This window comes from Pteropus medius, unplaced genomic scaffold, assembly GCF_902729225.1.
Source record: "Pteropus medius unplaced genomic scaffold, Ma_sr-lr_union100, whole genome shotgun sequence".
In the NCBI taxonomy this organism is placed as follows: Eukaryota; Metazoa; Chordata; class Mammalia; order Chiroptera; family Pteropodidae; genus Pteropus; species Pteropus medius.
In genome coordinates, this window is record NW_024349799.1 from 4,940,203 (window position 1) to 4,952,738 (window position 12,536).

Here is a 12,536-nt window from a genome sequence, read left to right on the forward strand (position 1 = left end):
CCCAATTACATGCTACCTACAAGACACACTTTAAATGCTTAGAAACGAATACATTAAAAATAAAATGACAGAATTAAAATATGGCATGGTAACACTAGTTAAATGAAAAGTTAAACAACATTTTGATATCAAATATAATTAAATGAAAGCTGAATTGGCTTTTTGATATAACAATCCTAGATGTTTATGCCCATAATTGAATGGCTTCAAAATACCTAAAGCAAAAACTAACAGACGTACCAGAAGAAACAGACAAGTTTCTAACTATTGCTGAAAATTTCAATACCTCTCTCAAAAACTGATGAAACAAAGTTTGCACGGATACAGTAGACTTGAATATCATCATCAACCAACTTGACTTTATGACATTACAGACTATCAGGAAAATCCCAAATATTTGGAAACTAAATACGTACTTCTGAGAAATCCATGGTTTAAAAAAGTAATCAGAAGAAATGTAAGATTTGAACAGAAGTCTCAAATCAATAACCCCAGCTTCTAGCTTAAGGTTTGAGAAAAGAGTAAATTAAACTCAAACTAAGCAAAAGAAACAATTAGGTCAAAACAAAAATCAAAGAAATAAGAAAACAAAAAGAGGAAAACCAAACCAAAACCTAGTTCACTGAAAACATTAAAAATCGATATCCTCTAGACAAACGCATCAAGGACAAAAAAAAGAGAACATGAATTACCAATATAAGGAAAAAGAGCAGTGGCATCGTTATAGTCTCCAAATGTTAAAAGGCTGCTAAAGGAATATTATGAACTTTATGCCAATGAATTCGGCAAATTCAAATGAACTAGAATTATTACTTAAAAGATACAAACTACCAAAGTTTTCTGAAGAAGAAATAGATAATACGAACTGCCCTATATCTATGTGAGAATTTGAATTTGTAATCAAAAACTAGTCCACAAAGAAAACCAGTCCCAAATGACTTCACTGGTGAATTTTATCAAACATCTAAGGAAGAAACAATACCAATTCTACAAAACTTCTTCCAGAAAACTGAAGAAGACTAATTTTAAAACTTATTCTTTGAGAACAGCATTACTTTGATAATAAAGACAAAGATATCTGAAGAAAAAACTACAGTCTAATATCCCTCATGCACAAAAAATGCAAAAATTCTCAACAAAATCTTAGCTAATCAAATCCAGTAATATATTAAAAGGACAATACATCAACCAAACCAGGGTGTTTAACACAGGATTACAAAGTTCATTTAATATTTTTTTAAGTTAATCCATTTTAAAAACTAAAAGAGAAAACCACATGATTATCTCAATACATGCAGAGAAAGAATTTGACAAAATCCAATATTCATTCCTAATGAAAGCTCTCATCAAACAGGAATAAGAGGGAATTCCTAACCCTGATAAAGGACATCTACAATAAACCTACAGCTAACATGATAAATCAACATTATATTGAAGTTCTGGCCAGTAAAACCTAACAAGAAAAAGAAATAAAAGGCAGCCAGATCAGAAAGAAAACTTTTTATTTAGAGTTGACATGACTAATCTACAGGCAATCCAAGGAATCTATAAAATAGCTACTAGAACAAATAAAATTTAGCAAGATTGCAGGATACGAGATTAATATATAAAAATCAATGTATAAACACAAGAAATCAGAAATTGAAAATTTTTAAAAACACCATTTGTAACATCAAAAATTCTGAAATACTGAATAAATCTAACAAAAGATGAGAAAAACTTGTACCCTGAAAACTATAAAACACTGCTGAGAGAAATTATAGAAGACCTAAATAAATAGAGCCTTCTTCATGAAATGAGGACTCACTACTGTTAAAATGTCACATATTTCCCAAATAATCTATAGATCCAATGCAATTCCAATCAAAGCCCTGAAACTTTTTTTGGTAGAAATTAACAGGCTAATTCTAAAATTAATTATAGAAATGCAAAAAAAACTTGTAATAGCCAAAACAGACTCTTAAAAGAACAAAGCTGAAAAGGTGATACTATCTTTTATTATAAAGACACCGTAATCAAAACACTGTAGTATTGGCATAAAATAAAACGGTGGAATAGAACAGAGTCTAGAGGTAGGCCAACGTCTATGTAGACAACTAATTTTTTTTAAAAAATGCAAAGGATGGTTAGCACGTAGTGGTTAAAAGTAGTGGTTAGCACGTCTACTTTATAAGCAAAAGGTCCTGGGTTCGAGCCCTAGTGAAGCTACAATCCATACCCTGGGTGCATCAGGCCCCAGGTGTGTGCAGAGAACACATGAGAGGAGATGCCCCACCTTCAGAGATCCAGTTCTTAAGGGAAGACGGCAACATCCGTAGGTCGAGGGTGAAATGGGGGTATTAAAAAAAGATAATTAAAAAAAAAAAATGCAAAGGCAGTTCAGTGATGAGAGGCTGATCTTCAACAAACAGTGCTAGAACTGGATAGCAATATGTGAAAACAAACATACAAAAACAAAAAACCACTGTGGATCAAATATCTCGCATACAAAAATAACTCTAAATGGATCAGACTTAAAAAAAAAAAACCTAAAACTATAAAAAAACTTCAGGAGAAAACATAGGAGAGAAATCTTGAGATTTTTAGTTATGTAAAGATTTCTTAGCTATGACACCAAAAGAACAAATTGATAACTTACATTTCATCAAAATTAAAAACTTCTCTTCTTCAAAAGGCACTTTAAAGAGAATGAAAAGACAAGCCACAGATCTGAAGAAAATCTTTGTAAAACATATCTAATAAAGGACTTACATCAAGTTCTTTGTATAAAGAACTCTCAAAACCCAACAAGAAAACAAATCAATAAAATGATAGGAGACAAATCTGAATAGACACCTGAACGAGGAAAATATACAGATGGCAAATAAGTTTAAGAAAGGATGCTTGTTTATGGCCATGCTACCCTTAAGAAGCCTTATCCCATCTATCTCAGAGGCTAAGCAGGATAAGGCTTGGTTAGCACTTGGATGGAAGACCACCTAGGAAGACCAGGTGCTGTAGGCATAAAAAATGAAAAAAATAAGGGATTGTAAGCTGACAAGGTCCTTGCCATCTGTGAGGTCAACCAAAAAAAAAAAAAAAAGGATGCTTAACATCAGTTATAAGGCAAATGCAAATTAAAGCCATATGTGGAGGAACTGGTACTCTATTTAGACTACTGATGGAAATATAAAATGGTACAATCACTTCAGAAAACAGTTGCCAGTTACTAAGTTAATCATTATCTACCATTTGACCCAGACATTTTATCTCAGATGGACCCAAGAGAAAAGGAAATATACACATCTGTACATGAATATTCACCGCAGCTTTATTTGTAAAAGCCAAAAACAGGAAGCAACCCAAATGACCATAAACAGTTGAAAGGAAAAACAAATTGTGGCATATACATATAATGGAATATTACTCAGCAATTAAGTAGGTAAGAACTATTGATATATGAACAAATCACAAAATAATTTTGCTCAGTGAAAGAAGACAGACATAAAACGAACATATAATGCATATGATTTCAATTATATAAAACTCTAAAAAACGCCAACTAATCTATAATGACAGAGAGCAGATAGGTGGTTGCCTGGTGGGGGAAGGCTAGGTAGAAGCAGGAGAGGTTTACAAAGAGGCACAAAGAAATTTTGGAGGATAGATGGATGTATTCACTATCTTGACTATGGTGATGGCTTCACAGGTATATACATTTGTCAAAACTTACCAAATTATACACTTTAAATACACGCAGTTTATCTTATATCAATTATTCCTCAATAAAGCTGTTTTTGTTTGTTTGTTTGTTTGTTTTAAAAAAGGCACATAGGTCCCCAGATCCCTGGCCCTACTTCACCAAAGCAGGTTTAAATTTGTCACATCACTGGCAGAAGGCTGCTGGCTTATTCTCTTGAAGGAATAAAATAAAGTCCCTGGACTAGGCGAACAACATGCATAATTATGAGTGGGAGTACTAGAAAACAAGAGAATTTAAATAAATATTTATGTACTGAATCTTACCAGCCAAACCGTCAGTCAAGTGTAAAGATTGAATAAAAACATTTTCAGACATACAATTTTGAAAAATTTATTCTGATTACCCTTTCAAGAAAGCTAAAATAGGAAGTGTAATACCATCACAAATGAGCAAATCAAGAAAGTGGAAGCCATGAGAATGAGGAAACATGGAATTCAATGCAAGAAAGAAGTGAAGGGAATCCCCAAGATGATAATTAAGAAATCTCAGGGGAAAGCTATGTATCAGGCATAGAAAAGAACTCAAGAATTCCAAAAACTAAAATCAAGACAGATAACTATATCAAATACTTGTAGGGACACTATACATTTTATTTATTCATTCGCTATGTTCTTCACACTCACCTACCCCTAATCTAAAATATAAACTTATGAGGACAGATTTTTTCCATTTCTCCACTGCTACGTTCTAAACATCTAAAACAATGCAGGCTGTCTATTTAGTACTTAATTAAAATGTCCTTAATAAATAAAAATACTAATTTGGGCTTGAAATTAGCAATAATATTCTATCTCAAAGATACCACTTAAGTCATATCACATTATAATCTTTTATAAATTTACAGATGCATATGCATTATTCCCAGTAAAAATAATTCCATCCTTACAAAACAAAATCTAATTAATTTTCTCTAGTTCCCAAACACAATGGAGAAAACTTGAGATGAACAGCTGATTCTTATTTCATAAAAATCCCCAGAATGGCACATAAATCCCCGGATCTTTTAATCTTACATAATCTTTAAAATTTTTTAAAGCATATGCACAAAAAGAGTTAAAGACTTTATTTCATTTAATATTTCATTACCTGGTGCTCTACCTCCTGAAGTAAAGATTCCAAAAGCTCTGTTTCTTGTGTGAGAGAAGTCTTCTGACCTTTTAAAAATAGCAAAACACTAACATTCAGGCTCATTATTGGTTTAAGAAGAAAATTAACTTTCACAGAACATATTCAATAATAAGGCATCAATTTTAAAAAAGCAAAACTTCATTATAGCTACCCTAAAAAAATTTTCCCAGAGCTCTAGGAGGTTGAATCTAATACTATAGTAGCTTTGATAAGAGGATTTCAGAACCAACCCTTACTAGTTTTAGAGAAAATGCAATTTAGATCAACTAAATTCATCTAAGAAATATATGATTACAATATACTTTGTAAATAAATTAATGTTATTGCATCTTTCAAAATATAAAGATCTAGAAAAGTGAATTTTTTACTCAATTATTTCATAATAATTCCTCCCCAAAATTTGTGGCTTAAAAGAATGTAGTAAGTGGGCAAGATATTTGTTTAATGTCAGCAGTAGGTTTGTTCTTTGAACATAAGAACCTGTAAAAAAGAATGCCCAGAGGAAAATAGTCTCAAGAAGCTGGAAACACACAGGAATAAAGGAGTTATAATTATAGGAATTACTAGAGATTATCAGGAATAGAAAAGAAACTGCTTTACATATTTAAAAAAAAAAAAAAAAAAAAGGAGACCAAATAGGTATGCTTGCCTAATCAGACCATTTTCTTTTAAACCACAAAGTCTGAAGAGCTGGAAGCATATCTCATGAGGTTAGCAGGAGCTGTATCAATTTGGAGTAACATTACCTGATACAGAGAGACATTTAATAGGTGAAATTTTTATTTTTTGAAATCAATCTTTTCCTAGCCTAAACAATTCACCAAACTTTACTTTTCAAAGATTGAGTCTCAAGAAAGCTCAAAGCACCATGCACCCCAGTAGCATAGAAAAACACCCACCCATCAGTGTTATAAGCTTATTCTTCAGCTGTGTGTCTAACCGGGCAATCATCATCTCCACTGCATTCCTAATTTCCCGAACACGCTCATCTTTTGCATTTCTTACAGCTTCTACATTTCTTTCCTAGAACATAAACAAGTAAAAAAATTTTAACTGAAGAATTTTTAAAACAGAAGCAAATAGATATTAATCACTGCAATTATTCTTAAAGTCAGTTAATTTCCTCTTTAAAAACTGTAAGCCAATAATACTTTTTAATTGGTCTTATATCATAGGAAACTCACTGCTTTAAAAAAAAATTGTACATCGAGCTGAACCAGAGGAAAAAATTCTTAAAAATAAGCAATTAATAAACAATTAATAAACAGACAGATATGCAATTACAAAAAATTGGTTTAGGTAACACACACAGAGCACATACTCAAAGACTCAATCATATCTCTGATAGGAAACCACCATTCAAAAACAATGTATACCAAAGCCAATTCACATTGTGCACAACCCTAAAACAAATTTTAAAAAATTTTAAGCCATATCTACTTTAGTTTACAAGTTTTTCTTTTTCAAAACACAGAAACAAAATAAGTTTTTCAAAGATTAGAGTACATATAGATTTTGTAATAGCATACCTCAAATAAAAAGCAATTTTTCCTATACTTATTATTATAAATATAAGCAGTAAGAATCTCAGCCTACTACACCCTCCCTAATGACTAAATTTTAATACTGCCAAGAGAAAGTAATAGGAAGAAAAGTAGTTAGATGATGGCCAAATAGAAACCATCCCACTTGTTTATATTCCAAAATGATTCTGCAGATAGCATACATGCAACTCGAAAACACTGCTTTCTATATAAAGAACGTTATCAATGATGATCTGGATCTTGATTCCTGAAGGGGTAAAATAAAAACGACATCTTAAGTTAGGAATGGTCACAAACCTATTTAATAACAATTGTCATTCTGGCAACTTTAAACAAAATATATTCCAAAAGTATATTTAGTACCTAAATGTTTGATGCTTATTGCATTTTCTCATGGCAGTATTATAAATGGTAAACAGCTCACCAAAGCTGTTTGATCCATACAATATCTGAAGAGTAGTGTTAAATATTACTTTCAATTATACAAGAATCTAATTCAAGACACCAGTAATAATTCATTCCTTGGTAACAGAAACTCTCAAAAGCCAGAGGTCCAAAGAACGAATGACTTAAAGACTTTGTAAGTCAATAATGACTCTCTAACAAACAGGTTTATTGAACTCACTGATTCTCTATAAGAGGAGGCAATTCTCTAACCCCAACTGCAGAACAGGCCAGGGGTTTGGATCCAAATTTCTCAGTTAGTTTGAAGTTGGTGAGACTGACAATAAATATATCCTATCAAATTTTCAAATCTTAACTTCAACATCTGATTGATTTGTATTATCAAAATATACATTATATAAGATAGACTATAAACGGATAATGATCTTTTGGTTATACTCTTACCACTTCTTGAACTAAGCTGATCAGTTCCATGAGACGCCGACGAAGTTTAGCTACCTCTTCATTCACTTTAGTAACATGCTGCTCGTAAATTTCTGCCAAAGGTTTAAAGGTATGTCCACCATGCTATTTAAATTAATAAGAGTAGTTTTAGAACATTTTCATATGTCTCATCTGAATTTACATTCCTTTATTAACAGTCTATGGACACTAACAAACTGGTAAATATTTTCAAATAAGTTTTATCTTTTGGCTGCCTTTACTTTGTTAAAACAAGCCAGAGCTTGCTTAAAATCGCCTGACCCAGGTAGGAAATCCTTCAATTGTGAATAATGGTTTTTAGCAAAATGTTTACAGTTATCTAGAGATTTTCACTCAATAGAAAGAACCAAATCCTTAACCATGGTCCAAAGCATCTGACACAACCTTATTTGCCACTCTTCACTTGGTCAACACTAGCCTTCTTCCATGTCCTCAAACTTCTCCCTTCTTCCCACCAGGCCTTTGCAAAAGTAACTCCTACTTATCAGAATAATTCTCCTTCGTCTTCTCTCTCCAAACTCTCCACCTCTTAATTCCTACTCATCTTTTGGAGCTTAACTCAGGCTTACGGGGTCAGATCCCATAGTTATCCACTCTCACCAACACTGTATACTTATTCCTAATATCACAACAACTAAATACAGAACTAGTTGTTATCTGTCTTGTTAATCACTGTATCCCCAGTCTCTAGCACAACTAGATAAATTAGACACTTGAGGAAAGACTCATGGTACACTATTAGCAAAAACAATGAACCCACCCCTCATGCCACAAAGCGTTACTGTAGAGACAGAAAACCTCACAAATTAGCCGTACAAATGAAGCTGTATTCAAAAAATAATTTTTTGGAGCTAACAAACCTAAAATCAATTTTCTAACCAATTTTACTATTGTAATTTATAACACTCTGGATTGGTAAACAGAACTTAAATTTCTATTTTAAGAACGCTTCCATAATAGCTAAGATCTCATTAGAATTGTCTTGTTCAACCAAATTGCCAGCTATGGTCTCTAAGAGAAAAAAGATGTGGATTTTTGCATGTCCACTTTAAGTATGGAAAAAAATGTTTCCACTGCTTCTTACGAACTTGTTTAACAATAAACTGTGGGAACTGAACTGTTTCTAGTCAGCAAATTAGTATTCAAATTTTAACAGAGAGCTCTCTGAACTGAGCTCTACTCAATCAACTTGTCTATCATTCTCTCTCTACATGTTAACTGATGCCCAGAGAGATCAACTCTCATTGCTAAAAAGCACCTCTAGATGTCTACTCCACTTCTGCTCCCACTATGACTAACTTTCCCCACCAAAAATTGACTGTTTATTCTCAAACCTATTTATGCTAATTGTACTTATTATTCTAGATATATAATATTAATTAAATAAAACACAAATATAAAATAAAAAGCTATTTCTAGAAAAACTAACTTGAATGTTTGACATTTGATAAAGCTAGGCAACTTTAAAAAACTACTTTTGAATTATCCTGGGGGGGAAAAAAATCTTAAGATTTGCATTCATATTTTCCACAAATGTCGAAAGCTGTTGTTTCACTTTCAATAAACCAAAATTGGAAATCATGGCCAGGACATCAGGTCAACTGAATTTCAATCAAAGAAAAGACCCCGACCCTCCAACAAAAGATTTGCAAATGACTATACATTTTACAGGTTTTCAATGAAAAGAAAATATTTATGTAAGCGGTACACATTCCACATTAAAATTTCCCACAAAAGTTGTTTTTCTGGATTAAAGAAGGAAGAAGAAATAACTTCTGCTATAAAGTAGAATCATTTAATTTTCATTCTATAACAGATTAAAATTATTTTCTAAATCAAACATTTCCATGCTTTCTAGTCTCTAACTAAAAACAATATGCTGAATTGATTCTGCTCACCATTCCTCCCCAAAGTGCACACTGATGGCAGATACACTTCTTACAAGTCCAGCAAAATACACTAAGTTTTTCATGGTGATTTTCACATCTATATATTATGAAAAAAAAAATAGTTATAAAATAAATGAAATAAATTTAAATTGGAACATAATCGCCTCAACAAATTCCTAAGTTTGGGCAAACAGGTTGGTCAATCTTAAAAGATTATATCTCAGGAAACAATAGAAAATGTATTCCATGGCTTCTGTGAATTATGCTAAAGAATTACACTGGAACACAATTCTTTAAGTATTGACTTCGTTAATCTACAAGGATTTACAATTACATGAAAAATGCAGACTAGTTTCTGAATAAAGTACAAATATAATATCATTTCCTAGGATAATTATAGATGATAAATTCTAACCTATACTAAATTTGGGGGCAAATCAGATTATGTGTTTATACCTACATAAGCAGGTAAGCATGCACGAATACTTTTTCTACACATGACCAACGCTCACAATAATTAAGACATGTAATTAACTGTACAAAGTAATACCAGATCCTAAGGAGAAATGAACTCAATTTTTAAGTTTTCCCTTAAACTGGATATCCACATGCAAAAGAATGAAAATGGACCTGGTTATGAATTGAATCGCATTCCTCCTTCCCAAATGCCTATGTTAAAGCCCTAATGTAACTGTATTTGGAGATAGGACCTTTAGGGAGATAATGTTAAATAAGATCATAAGCATAGAGCCCTAACTCAATAGGATCAATGCCTTTACAAGAAAAGAAAAAGACACTAGGAGTATAGGTGCAGAGAAATGGCCATGTAAGGACAGAGAAAGAGCTATATCCAAGTTAAGGGGAGAGGTCTCACCAGAAACTAACCAACGCAACACCTTGATCTTGGACTTCCAGACTCCAAAACTTAACTTCTATTGTTTAAACCACGCAGTATATGGTATTATTATGACAACCCTAGTGGATGAATACCATTAACTTATATGGTAATTTTTACCATATACAAAAATTAACTCAAAATAGATCAAAGACCTAACATCAGCCCTAAAGTTATAAAACTCTTGAAGAAAACATAGGAAAAAAGCTTTCCAATATTGGATTTGGCAATAATTTCTTGGATAGGACACCAAAAGCACATGCGACAAAAGGAAAAATATATAAACTGAACTACGTCAAAATTAAAAACTTCTGTATATCAAAGGACACAATAAACAGACTGAAAGTACAAACTATGGAATGGGGAAAAAATATTTGCAAATCATATATATCTGATAAGGAGTTAATATCCAAAATCTATAAAGAACTCCTACAACACAAGCAAAAAAAGAAAACCCAAAAACAAAAATCTGATAAAAACATGAGCAAAGATCTTGAATGGACATTTCTCCAAAAAAGATACACAAATGGCCAACAAACATATGCAAAGATGCTCCACATCCTAATTATCAGGTAAATGCAAATCAAAACCACAATAAGATATTACCTCACACCCATTATGATGAATGGCAGTCATCCAAAAAAAAAAACAGAAAACAAGTGTTGGCAAGAACATAGAGAAACTGGAACCCTTATACACTGCTGGTAGGAATGTAAAATTATGCAGCCTCCACAGAAAACAGTATGGAGGTTCCTCAAAATATTAAAAACATAATTATTATATAATCCAGCAATATACTACTTCCGGGTATTGATCCTAAAAATTTAAAAGCAAGGTCTAGAAGAGATGAACACCCATATTCATAGCAGCATTATTCGCAATAGTCAAAAAGTGAAAGCAATCCAAATGTCCATCGATAGATGGATGAATGGATAAACAAAATGTGATACATATACACAATGGAATGTATTAACCAGCCTTTAGAAGGAAGGAAATTCTGACATATGCCACAACACAGATGAACCTTAAGGATATTAGTCAATGTAAAGGACAGTCACAAAGAGACAAGATCATTTCAACTATATGAGTAGATAGTCAAATTTGTAGAAAAAGTAAAATGGTGGTTGTCAGAGGCTGGTAGGAGGGGAAATAGAGTTATTGTTTAATGGGTAAAGAGCTTCAGATTTGCAAGATGAAGAAGTTCTGGAGATGAGTTGTACGACAATGTGAGTATACTTAACACTACTGAACTGTACACTTAAAAATGGTTAAGATAGTAAAATATGTTATGAGTATTTTACCATAATAAAAATATTTAAGTTTTCTCTTACCTTTCCAGAGGACACAGTTGAATTTTTTTAAAAGCTTTTCACTGAAGTACACTGAGCTTCGAGAAAATACCTAAATAGGTCTACATTTTATATTCTCATTTATAAGTAATCTTATATAATCATTTATAAGAATATCAAATAGAAAATAAAAGTATGAAGAAACAGCATATTAGATACTGTCTGGAAGCTCATTTAGCATGATTTCCACACCTCCAAATTTAGAACATAGCTTTTTCAATATAAGAAATTTATCAGAATAATTCCTAATCAATGGCCTATATGTATCTTCAACAAACCCAGGGGTAGCCAGTAGGCATCAAGAGACAAAGAAGAGAGATTAGCAGATTAGGAAACTATGGCAGTTCCACTCCTTTTATGAAAGGATCTAATAAAAAAAACCCAATCAAGAGTTAGAAGGATCTTTTCAAACAGTGATACCCATACCATGCCAGAAGAAAAATACTTAAGTGTTCACCTACGAAACTAAAAGAAAACTTCCAATAGTTTCACTAAAATAACACGGCAAATTCTATGAAATACTTTAACAAAGAAATCGAGGACATACTTGTCCTTTTCATTTTCTTCATGTTTGGTGAGACTACAGAGTTGAAGAGTATCAAGCTGCTGTGTTACTTCTTCTGCCCAACGACAGTTTACTAGTTCTCGTAGCTGGAGTGGAGCACTGGAGAAGATATATACATATATTCTAATTCAGAAATTTGATATTATTTCCTAAAATAAACATTCCAAAGGTAAATATATGTGGTGATGGATGCATTAATTATCTCTATGGGGGGCGGGGATCCTTTCACAATGTACGTATATCAAATCTTCATGTTGTATTTGCCAATGATATCTCAATAAAGCTGGAAAAAAATTATCATGAAAAAAATTAACATACCTCAAAATAGAGCTCACATCACATTCATACCATATTACTAATAAAATAATAAGACAACAAAAAGTATGCTTTGCAACTTATTTTAACATTAATTTATCATTTACAAAAAAAAAAAACTAACAAAAAAATACTGGAAATTCAGAGTACAGACTGAATTCTCAATTCTTTAGTCTAAAGCTGTACTGTCCAAAACGAGAGCCAATATCCACATGTGACTG

At 32.2% G+C, this 12,536-nt stretch overlaps 1 protein-coding gene across 7 annotated transcripts in view; it reads right to left on the minus strand.

The window, feature by feature from the left end:
- TRIM37 (tripartite motif containing 37) overlaps positions 1–12,536 on the minus strand; it is a 154,681-nt gene that overhangs the window by 131,326 nt on the left and 10,819 nt on the right. For 5 of the 7 annotated variants that reach the window (XM_039885762.1, XM_039885765.1, XM_039885758.1 and 2 more), the window contains exons 4-8: positions 11,983–12,099; positions 9,201–9,288; positions 7,264–7,386; positions 5,770–5,893; positions 4,829–4,896 (exon numbers count right to left, since the gene is read on the minus strand). In XM_039885762.1, coding sequence (XP_039741696.1) covers positions 4,829–4,896; positions 5,770–5,893; positions 7,264–7,386; positions 9,201–9,288; positions 11,983–12,099 — 520 coding nt within the window. The remainder of the gene's footprint in view (positions 1–4,828; positions 4,897–5,769; positions 5,894–7,263; positions 7,387–9,200; positions 9,289–11,982; positions 12,100–12,536) is intronic. The other 2 variants (XM_039885761.1, XM_039885764.1) reach the window with 2 other exon arrangements.